Source organism: Dunckerocampus dactyliophorus, chromosome 13 (genome assembly GCF_027744805.1).
Source record: "Dunckerocampus dactyliophorus isolate RoL2022-P2 chromosome 13, RoL_Ddac_1.1, whole genome shotgun sequence".
NCBI classification, from domain to species: domain Eukaryota; kingdom Metazoa; phylum Chordata; class Actinopteri; order Syngnathiformes; family Syngnathidae; genus Dunckerocampus; species Dunckerocampus dactyliophorus.
The window spans coordinates 27,408,586-27,427,385 of record NC_072831.1 but is presented as its reverse complement, the minus strand read 5'-3'; the positions used below and the strand labels follow the sequence as shown (position 1 = coordinate 27,427,385).

The window sequence follows — 18,800 nt, the reverse complement described above, 5'->3', positions numbered from 1 at the left end:
GCAAACACAAAGCAGACAATTCCTGCTGGCCCAGGGCTGGCTGTTGGCAGCCATATTAATAAAAAAAAAAGACAAATATCCCAAATATCCCTTCCTTTTTGCCACAGTTGCTCTAAAGGTGAAAGACCGAGTCCTAATTTCATTTTATTCCTCTTTGTTTTAAACGAAGCTCAAACAGAAAAAGCCAAGGAGAAACTTACAGAGGTTGGAAGCGCCGAGGTGATCCTTCAGAGTGGTGTGTGTGGATGTGAAAATGGCGCCCCTTAATATAGCAAACCAATGACTTCATGGTCATACGTCTGCCAGTGCCAGTCTTTGCAACAATATTTCAGCATAGTTGTCCCGGAACCGAGCCTAAACTGTGTTATCTGTTTAATAAGCAGAGAGCGTTTTTGCAAGACTGTCTTCATTATTGGCAGCCGAATACCGTCTTATGGCCGCCTCCTTTCCCCGAGTAAAGGCCTACTCAAAGTGGACAGAGAAGGCGACAAAGCAGAGCGCTTTGGATACGCAGACCATATGCAGCCACAGTGTATCGCAAAAGTACGTTTGCGCCGCTGCGCCTTTAGACACATGAATTTAAGTGGCGTCCCGTTCTTAATCCGTCAGCTTTACACTTTTCTTTGGACTTTGCAGGTTTGTAATTTTCATCACAGTTGCACTTCAACTGTGAGAGACAGATTGGGGGAAAAAAATCATTGTACAATTTTCAAAGAATTTCTTTGTGTAATGGTGCAGAAAACCAATATTTGGTCAATAACAAAAGTTCAGCTCAGTAGTTTGTAATTCAACCTTGGTTGGCAGTGCCAGAGGTCCAACGTTTCCCGTAGGCCTACACCAGGTTTGCACACACTGTAGTTGGTATTCTTTCCCATTATTCTCGAGATCTCCGTTGTTTTGGGGCTGTCGCCGGTCAACACGAACTTTTAACTCCCTTCTCAGGTTTTCTATTGGGTTGAGGTCTGGAGACCAGGCTAGGCCACTCCAGGACCAGGCTACATTTAATTCGTAGTAATTAAATGTGTGGATTGCAATATATTTTTTCATTGTATTTTCTTAAAAGTATCATTAAACCCTTGTCTCTTTCTCCCATATACGTATTGTGTTATTACTAAAAATATTGCCTTTTTTCTTTCGAGTGTCTTTTTGACCTGTTTTGCCATTTTTGCTGTTTTCGTTCAATTGCTTATTTTTAATTGTATCGTTTTATTGTCGTTTTTCATTTAATTTTATTGTTTTATAATGTTCCGCAGGCCACACGTTTGACCAACAAAAAACCAGAATGCTCATATTGAGAAGTGTAGTACGAAAACCACAAGAAGTGTTGAACGATTGCGTAAGATACAACAGAAACGGCAGCAATTCAAGCCCAGATACGTGTCTGTTGATGACGTAGCACGTAACTGCTCTATGATTGGTGGAGCGCGGGTGTACGTAGCAACGGTCCGGAAGATGTCGCTCAGGCCAGTCCTAAAAAACTTCCGCCTTAAGTTGTAAAGAAAACATAGCAGCTAAAAGGCTATCGGACGACGTAGCGACCGCCCCCACCCCACTTAAGAAGTCCGACCAAAGGTAAAGACGAGTACACACTTGGAACAAATTACATGTTTGCCACGTAGCGCTTTGCCGTCACGTTTAACGAAGACTTCGCGTACGCTTTGCTAGCAAGTCCGCTGTGTGCTGGTGCATGCTAGCAGTCGGCTACTATCGATCCGCTCGGCTATAGGCCTCGATTGCTAATCTCTACGGTTAAGTGAGGCTGAATGGGATACTTTGATCAGTCAGCTATCAACACAATTGCGTTTTTTATTGTCTTCACGGGTCAAGAAAGGTAGTCGCACCGAGTGAAAGTAAATACGTTTGATACTTTCTTAGCCAGTTAGCTTAGCTGCTGCTAGCATACTGTAGTCGGTGTGGCTTGCAATGGGGGAAGCTTCGTTAACACTACGGTGGACAGCACTCTATTCTATTATGTGTCTCATGAGATATATACTTAATAAACCCTGGCACCAATAATGCATTTAGAGCGGTTGTTCTTACCCTTAGTTGTGTTATTGGGAATCCAAGAGAAGACTTGTAATCAGAAAACCCCAAAACCGAAATTACTCTAGTGACGACTTGGCACTTTTAATGTAAAAAATAAATAAATATATATATACTTTTAAGGTGTTATTTATTTGGCCACACGGGTCTGCTTTGCTGACATGTAATGACAGCGCCACTCCCCTCCCGGCCATTTAACAAACTCTTCCTGGTAGAGCCTCTTATATTTATTTATGTTCAGTTGGTACTCGCTCATATGTACGCATGTTCATGCCGTTTATACAGCATCAAAGCACAGCAAATGTTGCCTTCATGGGCTTTTTGTATAGAACAGGTCTAGGTCCCTGCTCTGTTTTATGGCGCTTTGTAATGGGGGAAACTGGGGGAGGGCGGACATCTGCATCAAATGCTAATGCAGTGGAACTTTAACTTAGTTTGCATGGTTCCCATAAAACGGATGGAAAGTAAATGTAGCACTTACAGTGTCAAACCGTCACCATCATAGCATCTTTGTGTATGCGATACTTTTCAAGCTGTCCTCCAATCCTCGCTGTCATACAAGTGTAAAAATAAGTTAACCGCTGTTGACAATAACATTGACATTAAAATAAAAAGGAAGGACGACGTTATTAACAACTGTTAAACCAGTTTACAGTCATCCCTTGAAGTATCGCGGTTTGATTATTGCTCCCTCGCTATATTGACGTTTTTCAGAAATAACTAATAAATGATAGCTGTTTCCTGGTAGGCTATGGTCTATTATTAGTCAAAGCATATTGAAATACAGGTGATATTTAGTATTCTGGTCGCTAGGCGGCAGTAATGACACAAAACATCAGGACATTACCTTACATTACATTACCTTAACACAGCATGAAGTCAGCCATGGCATGTCCGACATGATAGAGTTCGGGGAAAAAATTCTCCTCCCATTCTTTGTGGAAGTGGTAAGTTTTTGGCTGAAGTTCATAAGAAATAAATTCGAGGCTAATTGGTTAGCTCGCTAGCTTGTGGCTGTCTCAAGTCCCTGCAGCATAAGAGTTGCAATGTGTTAAACAACGAAAGATAGGAGTGTAAAGGTGACTATAGGGGTGTTATTTCGTGTCTACAAGGCTCTAACAATGTTAAAAACCATATTTACTTCTACTTCTAAAAATACTCTAACGTTAAATCGCGGAAATTTGTTGAACTCGTTCAGGTCTGGGACCAGTAAACCACTCTAAACGAGGGCCGACTGTTCCCGCTTTTAATACTAAGTCAAATTTTAAATGTCTCAATTTCCAGTCACCTTGCTCCGAGCAGCCAGGATGGACGTGAGGGTAGAAAAAAAGTTGTCATGTTGCGAGAATAACGCTGCAATACTGCACAAAATAATTGTACAGGTTTGCAACTTGACAACAATGTAACTGTCTCAGTAGGAGTATAATGGCATAATATTACACAAAGTACAATACATTTTAAAACGATCAAAAAATTAATAAAAAAAACAATTTTAATGAGAAATGTTAAGATTATGTGTCTAAACCTGCATTAAAATAAAATGGAAAACATAAAAAATAAATAGCGCTCTAATATACCACAATGACAGCATTTCATGAGTCATTATTTCATGTCAGATGCCAAACCTAACCTGACTTTTTCCTCTTCTTCCTTCTTTTTTCAGGCTGCTGTCCCTCAGTGGAGATTGTATGTTTTTGTGTGTGTGTGTGTCTTTTAAGCGTGTGTATGTGTGCGATTGCGCGAATGCATGTATGTATGTGTGCGTGCATGAGTGAGTGAGTGAGCTGCATTCCCCCCACCCCACCACACACACACACACACACACACACACACACACACACACACACACGCACACGCACCATTTGACCGAGAGCCGCTCCTCCCTGGAGGATGACAATGGAGGAGATGAAGAATGAAGCGGAGACAAACTCCATGGTGTCCATGACGCTCTACACCGTGATGTACCCTGTTTTTAACGAGGTGAGCCGAATAAGTGCTTTTATACTATTTTCCACAAAAAAACCCTTGATATTGAAATGTTCAGCAAAGTACAAGTTTAACCACAATTTGTTCAGTCGGAAATAATTAGTTCCAGGGTGAAACTGTCACCATAACGACAGGCAACGTTTTAACATAACTGTCACACACGTGTAAAGCTAAGTCAACCTCCGTCTTTGATGACACATGGCGACTGTTGAGGCATATTTTTCTGTTTCCAATTGTACACTCAGGAGCATTGAAATGTTGTATGTTAGGTATAAGTGTGTGCTTGCTGTATTTGTAAAAGTACTGAAATAAGCACCAGTATTCTTTTTTCTAAGCAAACAAACAAAAAAGGTTGTTGACAATTGATTGAAGTAAGCGTACTTAAAGTTGGGAAAACAAGGTAATTTACCTTTTTATTATAAAACTTGACCACCAAAGTAGTCTCTCGTTCTTCTTTCTCTGCTGTACAGCAGATCCCCGCTTTTCTCAAAAGTTCAGTTCCGGACCTACCCACAATTGGCGAAAATCCACTTGTAATTGACATGCCCATTGTCAACTCTGAGCACAATCAAGGTTTAAGTTCTGTCTGTACAGTTCTATACAGTCGCCCCTTGTTTATCGCGGCCGGGTCGGTAAGCCAATTTCCGCAAAGGATTCAATATTAATGAATGGAGCATTTACATAGTGAGAGTATAGAAAAGCAGTTTATGACTTTCTAAATACGGTTTTTACCATTATTAGAGCCCGTGGACATGAAATAACACCCCTATAGTCACCTTTCTGTTATTTTTTTTATTGTGCAACACTAATCACTGCAGCGAGTAACTAGTTAGCCTCCAATTTAATTGATCTAAACTTACTAAAGGGTTTCAAGTGGAGTGGGGAAGAAAGACAAAGTACGAAGCAAAAAATGTACCACTTCCACACGGAATGGGAGGAGAGCTTTTTTAACTATATTAGAAGAAAGAAAAAGAAAATTAGGTTGCAGAAAAAGTTATTTTATGAGAATAAAGTTGAAATATTATGGGACTAAAGTCATATTTCAAAAATAAAATGTATGTAGATTATTTAAGAAAATAATTGAAATATTTGGGAAAAAAACAACAGTGAAAATGGGGGAAGAGCAACGTTGACACTAATCATTTTTCACCTACAGTGGATATAAAAAGTCTGCACACCCCTCTTCAAATGCCAGGTTTTCTTGATGTAAAAAAATGACAGCCTATGCAAATAATTTCACAACTTTTTGCACCTTTTAATGTGACCTATAACCTGTACAATGCAAGTGAAAAACAAACTGAAACCTTTCAGGGAGGTGAAGTAAAAATACCCAACTGAGATAATGTGGTTGCACAAGTGTGCACACCCTTTTATAACTGGGGATGCGGCTGTGTTCAGATTTAACCAATTACATTCAAACTCATGTTAAACTGGAGTCAGCACACACCTGTCGCCAAGTAAAGTGCCTCTGAGCAACCCCAAATAAAGTTCATTTGTTCTAGTAGGCTTGTCCTGACATTTTTGTAGCCACATCTTCCAGCACAAGCCACGGTCCGCAGAGAGCTTCCAAAGCATCAGAGGGATCTCATTGTTCATAGATATCAGTCCGGTGAAGGCTACAAAAGAACTTCCAAGGAATTAAATATACACTAAGTCCCCAACTAACGAACACAATTGGTTCCAGATGACCGTTCTTAAGTCGAATTGTTCTTAAGTTGGGGAAAAGGTAATATTACCAATGATATAGGTACTACATGTACGTGTATACATACACAGTATATGTGTATGTATGTAAATATGAGTTTGGATGCATTAGTAATATTAAACGAGGATAATTAATGAAAAACAATAATAAAAGTGATATAATAATACGTAATGATAAATGTTATTTACCTCTGAAGAGGAGTGGTCGAGTATACGTCGTTGGTTGTGGTGGAGGAGTTATTGAAAAAAAGGACAAATGGTCGTCGTCGTTAGACTCTTCTAAATGAGGTAGTGTTTTGTGGGTGGAGTAGAATTAAGCAGGCCTATTAACTCTTCATAAACTTTAATCACACGCTCTGTCCGAGTGGTAGCCTTCCTCTCTCCTCTTCCTCCTCTTCCTGTATCTGTTGGTCCCATTAGCAGTGTCACAGTGCCCTCTGCTGGGCAAGCACGTAGCAGTACAAATATGGGTTTGCTGGTCAAGCATGTAGCAGTATAAATATGGACTTATAAGGCAAAACACATGAAAAAATAGACCAGTTGGCTTGTGTTCGTATCTCCGAATGTTCGCACGTCTGATGTTCGTTAGTAGGGGACTTTAGTGTACCATGGAACACAGTGAAGACTGTCATCATGAAGTGGAGAAAATATGGCACAACAGTGACGTTACCAAGAACAGGACGTCCGTCCAAAATTGATGTTAAGACGAGAAGAAAACTAGTCAGGGAGGCTGCCAAGAGGCCGCCAGCAACACTGAAGGAGCTGCAGGAATTTCTGGCAATACTGTAGTACACTTGACAACAATCTCCTGTCTTCCTCATATGTCTAGGCTATGGGGTAGGGTGGTAAGACGGAAGCCTTATCTTACGAAGAAAAACATCGAAGCCCGGCTTAATTTTGCAAAAAGACATCTGAAATCTCCCAAACGCATGTGGGAAAACTTGTAATGGTCAGATGAAACCAAGGTTGACCTTTTTGGACATAATTCCCAACGATATGTTTGGCACAAAAAAACACGCATGGTGGTGGCAGCGTCATGCTTTGGGGCTCTTTTTCTTCAGCTGGAACTGGGGCCTTAGTCAGGGTGGAGGGAATTACGCACAGTTCCAAATACCAGTCAGTGTTGGCACAAAACCTTTGGCCTTCTGTTAGAAAGCTGAAGATCAAGAGGAACTTCATCTTTCAGCACGACAATGACCCAAAGCACACATCTAAATCAGCACAAGAATGGCTTTACTGGAATAAGATTGAGGCTTTGGAATGGCCCAGCCAGAGTCCAGACCAGAATCCCATCGAACATCTGTGGGGTGATCTGATGAGGGCTGTGCACAGGAGATGCCCTGACAATCTGTCAGATTTGGAGTGGTTTTGCAAAGAAGAGTGTGCAAATATTGCCACATCAAGATGTGCTGTGCGGATAGGCTCCTACCCAAAAAGTGCTGTAATAAAAGCCAAAGGTGCTGCAACAAAGTATTAGTTTAAGGGTGCACATATTTATGCAACCAAGTTTTTTATTTTATACTTTGTACAGGTTAGAGGTCACATTAAAGGCGGAAAAAGTTTTCCACCATTTTTTTACATCACGAAAACCTGGCATTTGAACAGGGGTGTGTCTTTATAGTCTTTTTATATCCACTGTACATTGCAAACATGAGTCAGATTTTTGAAATTTATATAACTTCTTACCATATCTTCACAAAACATCAAAGTGACCCCCACATCCTTTTGTTTTTCACTATGTGGCCCTCGCTGGAAAAAGTTTGGACACCCCTACCATCAGGAATATGAGACAAGTTCATTTCTACAAAGTATTTCAAAATGGAATACTTTTCTTTTGAATATGAACTACGGTACAGTCAAACTTGTCTATCGCGGCCGCTATAGACAGGTGGCCTCTATAGACAGGTTGTCGTCCAGGTTGAATGTTGACCAGTAGAGGAAAGAAAAAAAGGGAAAAAATAATAATAATGTTGACCAGTAGAGGGCACTGCGGACTGCGAATAAAAGTTGTACAGCACTACTAGGCTTGTTATTATCATGGTTCATGGTTCATGGTTTGAATTCATCCTGAACATGCATATGAGTCAAACAGTAGCACATCACATAATACAGTTCACAATTTTGCATGTCCAAAAAGGAGTAGGAAGAAGCAAAGCTTATTTAATCCTACCCCTCATCAGTTTCACATCAGTTGCAATACATTTATTCACCTCTTGTTCTTCCAAGTGTACTTTGTAGGTCTACATGACAATGTAGTGCAATCATAGCCAAGGTTTTTACTTACTAAAAGGAAGCTAGAGGCTTAATAATAACTGATAGAATATATCCACGACCCAAAGAACAAAGCTGTGCTAGTAATGTCTTACGCTTGTTTTTAATATTTTACTTTTTATACGGCAGAGTGTCATTACAGCTTTAGTTCATCGGGAAGTGACGGTGGGCGTCCCGAGCAGGAGAGCTAGGCTCAGTGCTAGCTGTGAGTTTGGAGAGAGTTGGGAAGTGTGTTTATGTTGGCGTGGATGTAAAGTCCTGCAGTGTTCTCCGCTGTTAATAAAGCCATTAAAGTGCATCGGCGACGTGAGTCTCTCCTTCCCCACAACAAGCGGCATTACAGTATTGACCAGCGCACACCAGGAAATAAACGGTGTCATTTCTTACAGGCATTGGCTGGACAGCTATGTAGTGGGGCTTGTTTAACCTTTGCCTTGTGGGCAAGCAGGAAGGAGAGACGATGCTGAGAGATGTGTGTGTGTTCTGAGCTGCTGTCTGGTGGCCGCGTTCAATAAATAAAGTTGGCAGAAGCAACAGGAGAAGTTTCCTTCTTTGCTTCGGAGCTGAATAACACTGACAAGTTAACAGACTAGTAGCGAATGGAAAAGAAGACGGCTTTGTTTGTGTCGAATACAGAAGATGAGGACTTTGATGGATTTGTGGATGAGGATTGATGAAAAATAACGTGAGTACATTCTAAAATACTTCAATTAAGTACAACCCAACTCAGTTTTGCTCTCGCTGCCGCATGCATGCTAGCGTATGTTTTTTTTATTGTAGCGTCGCTGGGAGCACATCCTGTTCCCAGCCTACTTTGCGGTAATGTTTTGGTGCAAATGCTCTTAAAGTTACATGTTTGACCAGGAAATAGCAAGCTCAAAAGAAGACGGCTTTTTTATGTGGAACAACTGACAGTTTGTGTGGATCTTGTGAATGATTGTGACTGAGCTAGGACTCAGTAATTAAAGTCTACACACGACGGCTTCATTGATTGAAAAAACAAACTTTTTCGTGCATGAAGCTTCTACTTGAGTTGGTAATTTGGCCGCTATATGCAGTCAGATATTGACCAAGGGAGACAGTATGGGTGGCCGCTGGCTGCGTTAGACAGGTGACTGCTCTACCCAGGGTCTATAACATGTAAATTTGCTGCGGGGGATTTTTCAGTGGCTGCTATAGGCAGGTGGCCGTTCTATAAAGGTGGCTGCTAAGACAGATTTGACTGTATTTACTGCAATGAGGATAAACTGCACCATCTGCTGGATGTGGCCCAATCTACAAGGCCTGAAAACCATTTCTACACAAACTTTTTTTGTTATTTGCATCTTTGTGGTGGACTTTTGAGTGCTATTTGGCTGAGCTAAACCGCCATTCTTGTTTTGTTTATGTATTTTGTGCCACTGTCATCATCACTGATACACTCTACTTTTGTCCTTGCTGCCTCAGCTGGAGAGGATCAACCTATCAGCAGCTCAGACACTCAGAGCGGCCTTCATCAAGGTAAGGGAACATGAACCGTAGCGTCTCACCACTCGCTTCCTGTCATGATGTACGCTCACATCTATACCGCTTCCCATTTTGGTTCCCCACAACCTATTTTAGCATACATCCTGCAGCTTTTGCTCACAACTGTGACCGTGTGACACTTATTGCTTTGTAAAATGAGCCACTTTCATCAACTGACATTTTTGTCCTCACTTTTGACCTCCGCGTGCCCCTAGCAGCCTGTCCAATTGCTCGTGTTGGTCATGTCTCGCCGCTGTGCAGTGATTACTCTGGCAGACGACGGGTGCTCGGCTGCTAATGAGCGTGTAGAGATGAAATATGAATGAAGGCGCTGCGGCTTTGTCATTACATGAACCAAAGGGTGAGACACGAGCGCCTTGCAGCTGTTTTGCAGCTTGACTCCCTCTTGACGGTCCCCCCCCCCCCCCCCCCATCTCCAGTGGTGTTATTCATGGCTCAATTATTTAAGAGGGACATGTTTGTGCATTTGATGTTCAACTGTGTTGATCTGTATTCCTTATGTCATCCAGTGTGAACAAGGGGGGCTACCGTACACGCTGCTGCTCACCTACAACATTACAACCCAAAAGAAAGCTCGGTTTCACTGCGCGGTACCAACTTGGCCTGCCATGGCGCCACTCGCCATTGAAGCATTTCTGTAGTACCTGATCACCCGAATATCCTATTGCTGTGACTTAGCTCACACTTTGCTAGAGCGGCCCATTTTCTCGCTGCCCTCAGTCTCCTTTTGGATAAAATGTGTCTTTTGCAGAGAAGTATATACAGGAGACCCTCATTGTCCATTTTTGTTTTGACTGAGACATTAAAGGGGCAATGCTTCTTTTTTTACTATTGTGACCCATGCCAAATCAAGCAGGGCCGAGCCAAGCCAGTACTCCTTAAAAAAAACAAACTAAAAAAACACTGTCTGGCAAAAATGTATTTTGAAAGTTGTAAATTTGAGAAAAGCTCCTTGTTGCAGCTTCTGTGCATGCTGTAGTCACAGACACACTACGTTAACTAATGTCATAATAAACACATACACTACAGTGGTATCATATAATAGGTGAATAATTCTAACAGTATAATAATTATATAATATAATACTCGTTTTCCCTGTCTCTGTATGACTGGAGTCAGAGCTTGGTCCACATTGCTAGCAGAAGTTGGACTCGTGAGTGCTTGACTCCATCACGGTTGCCCTTTGTCACCGTTGCTGTTTATTACTTTTATGGACAGAATTTCTAGGTGCATCCAGGGCGTTGAGGGGATCCGGTTTGGTGGCCTCAGGATTGGGTGTCTGCTTTTTGCAGATGATGTGTTTCTACTGTCTTCATGGGGCCGAGATCTTCAACTCTCACTGGATTGTTCGTAGACAAGTTTGAAGCGACTGGGATGAGAATCGCCACCTCCTAGCCCTGAGTCCACGGTTCTTGCCCCGAAAAGTGTGGAGTGCCGTCTTTGAGTGGGGGATGAGGAGGTTAGGTACCTCAGGGTCTTGTTCATGGGAACTTAACGATGACTGGTGTGGTGGTGTTTCTGCCATACAGGGGATGCAAGTGTCCATGGTGTCTATCTACAGCCACCCCCTTGAATTGTAGGAAGTTGGAAATCTGTTGCTTTGGTGAAGGAACATCATTCCATCTGGTTCCCCTCTGTTTTGGACTGCCCCGTCTTTTGACCTGGGTGTAATTCGGAGCTCTGTGAGGATCACATCCTTCATTCGTACATTCTGATCCATCTCGTCAATTATATTTTTCATTTGCATAGTGATGCATTCATATTGCTTCTTTCTCTTCCTCAAGAGTGGTGTGAAAGCCAGCATTGTCTTCCAATAATGCCTTGATATCAGCCTGCAGATTCCTGATATCCTTGCATAATGCTCTATTTTCTTCCCTAGGATTTTTAGCTTCCTCAAGAGCAGCGTGGAAGGCCGTGTTGTCTTCCAATAATTCTTTCATATCATCCTTCAGAATCTTTATCATTGCATAATGCTCTGCTTTCTTCTATAGGGGTTTTAACCTCAAGAGCAGCGCACAAGTCCGCATTTTCATCTTGCAACTCCTTGATTTCTTTTCTTAGTGCTTTGGTATCCTTGCTCAGTGCGCTATATTCTTCCCTAATGTTTGTGACATCATTATGGACATCCATGATCATTTGACTGAGGCTGTTGTATTTGTATTTGATGTCTTCTTCCTGAAATCGTATATCCATACCTTTTTTGTGGATTGTTGTATTGTTTGTGAAAGCAGGTGCTCAACTTCTTGCTCTGTTTGTGATACAGTACACTCTCGTTTCTCATTCCTCTCCTCCTCCAACGCTTGTAACATCAATGTATTTCTTTTGCGAATATCTTTGATGTCGTCATCCGACAGCCTGATTGACCCTACTTCTGATTTTGAGTCCGTAATTCCAGGGCCATTGGCGTGTTGCTTTGTACTGACATTGTTGCTAGGCAACCTTTTTTGAATTTCAGCAGTTAGCCTGTTAGCTTGACTTGCTAGCGCCTATCAACGTTTGTAACTAGTTTATTTCAAGGAATCTGTACCTCTCGCCTATTCAAGTTAAGGTTGGGGGAGTCAGCAAGCGGTGCTGATCTTGTGTTCGTCAAGTATGTCAGGAAAGCACCAAAATAGTTGAAATTTCCAGTATCTTCAACAGAGCTCCTGCCCTGCACGTCCTTCACCGGTCGACTGCAAGAAGAAAAAAAATGATGGATAGTTGTTTGCAATAATTTGCTTACAGAAAATTCCCATTTCTTCTTTTTGCATTTTGAAGATCTGTTTCCAACCTCCTTAAGATCCAGCAATGCAAAATGTAAATTCTTGCAATTTTTCAGCTGGTCTTAAAATTTTGATTTGGAGTGTATCTTTATGTTGAGTATGTCTTGGTTACTTGTATTTAGCGAGTAATCGGACCCCTTGTGATTTTTTTTTTTTTTTTTTAAAGTGACGAGCGACAACTCTAGTGAGGAGACTTTCAGAGACTAAAGGGAGAGGCTCCCAAAAGGGTGAGAAGTGAGCAGTGGTTGAGATATACTGTAGATGCGTGTCTGTTCAAGTTACCAAATGTCACTTTGTCCTCTGTTTGGATCTATTAAGCTGTGTCAGTGTCAGAGAATGTGATGTAAAGATTTGACTTATGCGTCTCATAGCACATAACTCTGGTATGTTCAAGGACCACCGAACCAAGTGTGAAATCTTAATGCTTGACCAAAAACATTATAGTTGAAACAAAGACACAAACGTGTAAAAATTGCGGGCTTTCTAACAGAAACTCTGACATGCTTCTCAACGAGCAGCAGGCGCTTACAGGCGGCTTTGTCAACAAAAATGGTAAAAGGAAGCGACAGAAGAAAGTTAATTTGTAGTTCTAAACATATTTGTTGTGCTTTTTCATGTCTCTTTACTATCCTACAACGTCATTGCCCTCTCCTGCAGGGTCCATTACTATTACATGCACATGCATCATGGCATTTTATCTTTGTACAGGCGGAAAAGGAGAACCCAGGCCTGACTCAGGACATCATCATGAAGATCTTGGAGAAGAAGAACGTCCAAATCAACTTCACCGAATCGCTGCTGCGCATGGCCGCCGACGACGTGGAAGGTGTGTACTTACTGGTAAACTCGCCGTAGGACCGTTTTTATTTGTTCCCAAATTCTGTTTTATTTTTTTCCAAATTTATTACATTTTAGAATTCACTTTATTACCTTTGACACTTACTTTACCAGCTTAGAGTGTGTGCTCTTTGGGTTAGTGAATAAAATGTCTATTAACTAAATGCAAAAATCCTTCCATCTATTGATGCAATACCACATTGACCAATTTTGCCCAGTAATTTAGATATGGATGTGCCTTGGCTAACTTTTCTCTCTAACCATTTTCAAGCTACAACCTTTGGAAATAGTAATGTCAAACCTGAAAAAAACTCTGGCGCCTCAAGGGTTAAGACGAGCTGGGTGCAACCGTGCAAGAATAAACGTTCCTCCAGTCCTCATTTCACTCAGAACTTGCACGACGTCAGCAGGCATCGTACCGCATTGTTTGCATTAACAAGCGGTAAAACACAACACGGCGGAAACACACTCATCCAGCCTAAGTCGCACATACAGTACACAGCTGCACTAGCATGCTCTGCTAAACTAAGCTAACCCCGCTAGCTTCCATTCACGCTCCTTAAGAGGAGTTCTCCCACCTACTTTCGCCAATGTTTCAGGTTGCCATTTCTACGTGCTTTGTTCGGGAGGGGGTTTGTGATGAGATTCCGCCACGATGGAGTGGTCCGCCAGGGAAATACTTCCCTACATGAACGTTCCTTCTCCTCACGATGACAGCATTCACATTATGTCAATCTCTGAGAGAGTTTGCGTTTAACAGTAAATTCCGTTTTTATTCGCCAATTCAGCGTTTCCCTACATTGACCAACGTCCTGGGGTTTAAGTTATCACCTTTCCCCCACCCCGCCCCCCTTTCCCGCAGAGTTCATGATCGACCGACCTGAGCAGGAGTTCCAGGACCTGAACGACAAGGCCAGAGCGCTGAAACACATCCTCAGCAAAATCCCAGACGAGATCAACGACAGAGTACGCTTCCTACAGACTATCAAGTGAGTATGAGCAGGCAAAACTAAAAGCGAGAGAGTGTAATTTGCGATGTTGCTGTCGTCCTTTCTCATTGGTTGGTCTCCCCACAGAGACATAGCCAGCGCCATAAAAGAGCTTCTGGACACAGTCAACAACGTCATTAAGAAATATCAGTACCAGAATCGCAGAGTGAGTAACGCACAACTTTTCACTCCTCACCACCTGAGCGTGTGTCCCAAAAGTGTCATTTCTTTTTGCCGGTGAAGGCCCTGGAGCATCAGAAAAAGGAGTTTGTGAAGTACTCCAAAAGTTTCAGCGACACCCTCAAAACGTACTTCAAAGATGGAAAGTAAGTAGCTCGTCAGCACAGAGATGTGGTACGCCCCGTTTGCACCTCGCAGTTCTCTTTAGGTTGATAAGACTCCAAAATAACTCGTTAATTGTGGTAAGGAATGATAGACGCTGCAGTGTTTTAATTGTGTAAATTTAGCATTGCAGAAGCCTGGCTTTCACATATGTGATGGAAACCGTTACTGATGGCTCATTGGTTCAATAGATGTGACACTGTTGTATCATTTGAGGACGAAAAACTCGAAAACAAACATTTGTTTACCCTGTTGCCGTGCCTTCGCTCTGGGTGCTGAAGTACAATACCTTGGTAAAAATATGGCCTGGGGGCCATTTACGGCCCTCTGCATGTTCTAAAAATACAATTAAACAAGAAAACTAAAAAGAGAAAAAAGAAAATGGAAAAAACTGGAGTAATTTTACAAGAATAATGACAAGTATTAGGAGAGTAAAGGCATACTATTAAGAGAAAAAATAGCTTAAAGTTGAAATATTTAAGGAACAAGTTGTAATTTCAATAACAAAAAGTTAAAATTTTTGGAAAATTTGGTTGGCAAAAATGTGTAATATTTTGATAAAGTCAAAATATGAGAATAAATTCATAATGTTATGAGATTGTGCAAAGAGAAAGTTGAAATATTTGTAAACAATTTAAAAAAATAGCAAAAAGTGTAATCTAAGGAGAAATGGCATGAACGGAGTGAGCCCTTTTGTCAGTCATACAGTCTCTGTTTCGGTGGGTGGAGGCGGGGCCGCCAGCACACACAGTGCAGAAGAGTGCAGCCTCGTGAGGTGCAATGCAAGGTAATGTTGTAAAAATAAATGAGTAGATTGCAATATATCGTCATACTTTTTCTGTTTTTTCATTGTACTTGTCTTTAAAAGTAATGTTATAATCTGGCGACACCCCCACCAGCCAAGGTTCCATTGTACTGTCAAGTCGAACCTCCTCTGATTGGCAGACAACAGCCATTGCTTGCATATTTACTTGTGATTTTTGCCCGGGATTTGCCAAATTTCGAACAAAGTAATCCACCTGGAAAGAAAACAAACATCAATTTTATTCCCATACAATATGGAGCATACACAAAAAAATAGGGAAAATATTACGATAATAGGAATAATTCTAAGCATTTTAAAGTAGATTGAAGTATTTTCAATCACCTTGTAGATTCTCGTTTTTCTGTATTTTATTGTCTTGGTGCATTTTGTTGGTTGCTGTAACCAGACGGTAATTATGTCGCTGTCGTCCCAACCCAAACGGAACTGTACCGTTAGTGTGTGAATGCGGCTCTGTGTCGTCACGCGGACCTCCCGAAGCGGCCGTGCTTGTGAATTAGCGTGGCGCCTGCTGTCTGAACACTCATGTTTGTGTTCTCACCGCTCGTTGTCTGCTTTTGTTCCCAGGGCGATAAATGTCTTCAACAGCGCAAACCGGCTCATCCACCAAACCAACCTCATACTGCAGACCTTCAAAACTGTGGCTTAGCCCGCAGAAGACCACATGCAACTCCCCCCGCACACCCATTCCCACCACCACCACCCCCCCAGCCCCCTCACGCTGTGGCGGGTGGTACGGGGCGGGTGGGCCAAGGGAGAGATTTGTGGCTCCAGTGGTGGAAGCTTGATGAGCGCCTGACCCGTATTTGTAAATTAGGAAGAGTTGATTTTAGGGGTTGGGGGTCACATTTTCCAGTTGAAGGGACTGAAAAGTGCCATTTGTGTAAGTCAATGACGATTTTCCAGTCTCAAACTGAAATAGGCCCAAAAGTCTGCTTGATTGATTTTATTTGGACAGTTTTAATTTATAACCCTGATATTGTTTTTGGGAGTAGGTGAGGCGAGGTGTTTATTCAAAGACTAATTGCCATTTTTCTAATATATTCATGTTGATCATTTTACTTAAAAACCTTGCAATCATAGCGACACGTACGAGACGGCGTCCGGCTCGGCTCGTCTCGTCCGGCTTCCTCTTCGCCTCTTTGCGTCGCACGCTCGGAGGATTGACAAGCCGCCCTCGTCGTCCGCACGTTTTTTTTGTTGTTTTTTTTGCTAAATAGAGAGGAGGGGAGGAGGAGGTGGCGGCGGTGGCATTGGGACATTTTTAGACCCAAAATGTAATTTCTCTTGACTATCTGACAACACAACGCCAAATAACTTCCAGCACAGCGTGTGCGCCTTACTTTACTTTACTTTACTGCTAAGTCCTGCAACATTCCCTCCTCCTCCTCATCAGAGTGTACGCACGCCGAGCTGGTCCTTGCTGTCAGGGGGGGCGTAAAGAGAGACAAATTCTGTATTTAACTGAAACCTGGTTGCAAATGTTCAATAAATAGTTTCCAAATGATCATTTTAGGCTTTTTGTTGTTTCTTTGGAAATTTATACTAGTGATGAAGTTCAGCCTTTTCTAGAGTGACTCTTTTTGGCTCCCAAACGGCTCCCGAGATTTTTTTTTTTTTGTTGCTTAAGTGGATTTTGACGGAGGGCCACACTGGGGGAAAAAAACAAATCTGACATTTCGAGAATAAAGTCATAAATTTCTGAGAATAAAGTCGTACATTTACGTGAACAAAGTCGTAAATTTACGAGAAATAAAGTCTTAATATTACCCAAAGCCAAAGGTCACAAAAGTCCCCCTTTTTCATAGCTGTCCCAGGCAGTGCCTGTTACGACACGATATTAAAATAATAAAGTTGTAAATTTACGACAATAAAGTCGTAAATGCACGACAAATAAATGTTAAATTAAGAGAATAAAGTCCTACATTTCCAAGAAAAAACACGTAATTTCATGTTACAGGCATTGCCTGAGACAGCTATGAAGAGGGGTGCTAGCCACGCTAATCTAAATGCTAAATGCTCAATTGCTCTGTTTGCGCCATGTTATAAATAGAGGAAAGCTTCCTTCCTGACTGAAGAGCTATGCTCTATTTTCCCTCTGACACAAAATATTACGACTTTATTCTTTTTTTCTTGTAAATTTACGACTTTATTCTCGAAATCTCAGATTGATTTATTTTTTTTCCCAGTGTGACTGTAATACTCCGTCGTAAGTTTCCTACCAAAACACATTTAAAATGAATTTCTAATGTTGGCTGTCTATTAGGACTTTTCAAAGGAATTCCCATATTTACTGTAATTTCATATTTTTTGTGAAAAGGTTTCCATTGAAAATTGAATAGGCAATTTATTTGGTGTCCCCCTACCAGTGGAAAATCATTTTGCATTACTTTCACTCACCTGTCTCACTCACCGGTTGCTGGTTCGATCCTCAGTCCGCTGTAACCATTCAACTTATTTATACGTTTCGAACATTCTGAACGAACATTCATGAATTCTGAACGGACAAATGGAATGGTGCCTTCTACTGTTGAAAAATGATGTTCCATTTTCCATTATTGTAACATTACTCTTAATTCTACAGGGCGACCTCTCCCAACCAGACTGTTGCTGGTTCAGTTATCAGTCTTTGTGTAATCATTCAACAAACATTCTCTATTTTCACATTCCAACATTTCAAATTACGCCCTTTTTTTGTCCGCTAACTACTCTGACATTTCTCAACTGCTACAAACCATTCCGACATGTCCTGGGAAAACAGGACCTTTAGTCACCCTACACTAGATAGAACACAGGATAATTCACCCATTTCAGATAGGAAGCTGAAGGGATAAACCTTTAATGTAATATTATAAAACATAATACAATACTATGATTTTTTAAAAATGTAATCTTAATTTCCCCCACATGAGCAATAAAGAGGCCGACAGGGAGTCGCTTGTTTTTTACGTGGTTTATTCCAGGAAACCAATAAAATTAGCTCGTAAAATGCATCAACCGACACTTTAGCAAAGCAATCTTCAGCAAATGATTGTCGTAAAGATGGCGCTAATACACGTGATCCCAAAGCTCAAAAATATGTGTTGCCTTCCACCAACACTTTTCAGCTTTTTATGTGTAAGCTGTCAACTGTCCAAACAGGACAAACGCCATGCACAAAGCAAAGCGTTGTTTGCGAGGGCGCCAAACTGGCAGTACATCCTGCAAAACCTCACAGAACCAGTCCACCTGAGCCCCACCATCTCTTCAGTTCAAAGATGACATTCCTCTCTCCACCCGGTCATTGTCTGCCATCGTGCAGTCCGTTTTTGAAGGCTGGATTACTCCTGTGCGGACAAATATTACTGACATTATTTTAAATGTTTAGAGCGTTTAAATAAAATAAAAGCGTGTGGGAACAAAGTGTATTGATTAGAAGAAATAGATCAGTATAAAACTGAAAAGTAACGCGTATCATGGACACTAGACCATATTTCTGATTTTGAATCAGTGTCACTTTTATTGTCTGAATATTGA

At 41.5% G+C, this 18,800-nt stretch overlaps 1 protein-coding gene across 1 annotated transcript; it reads left to right on the top strand.

The window, feature by feature from the left end:
• Nucleotides 1-1,410: 1,410 nt before the first annotated feature.
• Nucleotides 1,411-18,251, top strand: LOC129192893 (programmed cell death protein 10). Its single transcript, XM_054797315.1, has 8 exons — nucleotides 1,411-1,572; nucleotides 3,707-4,023; nucleotides 9,451-9,504; nucleotides 13,002-13,119; nucleotides 13,993-14,119; nucleotides 14,207-14,285; nucleotides 14,363-14,445; nucleotides 15,852-18,251. Exons 2-8 carry the CDS (start codon nucleotides 3,934-3,936, stop codon nucleotides 15,931-15,933), a joined length of 633 nt encoding a protein of 210 aa, XP_054653290.1. The 5' UTR covers nucleotides 1,411-1,572; nucleotides 3,707-3,933; the 3' UTR covers nucleotides 15,934-18,251.
• Nucleotides 18,252-18,800: the final 549 nt, after the last annotated feature.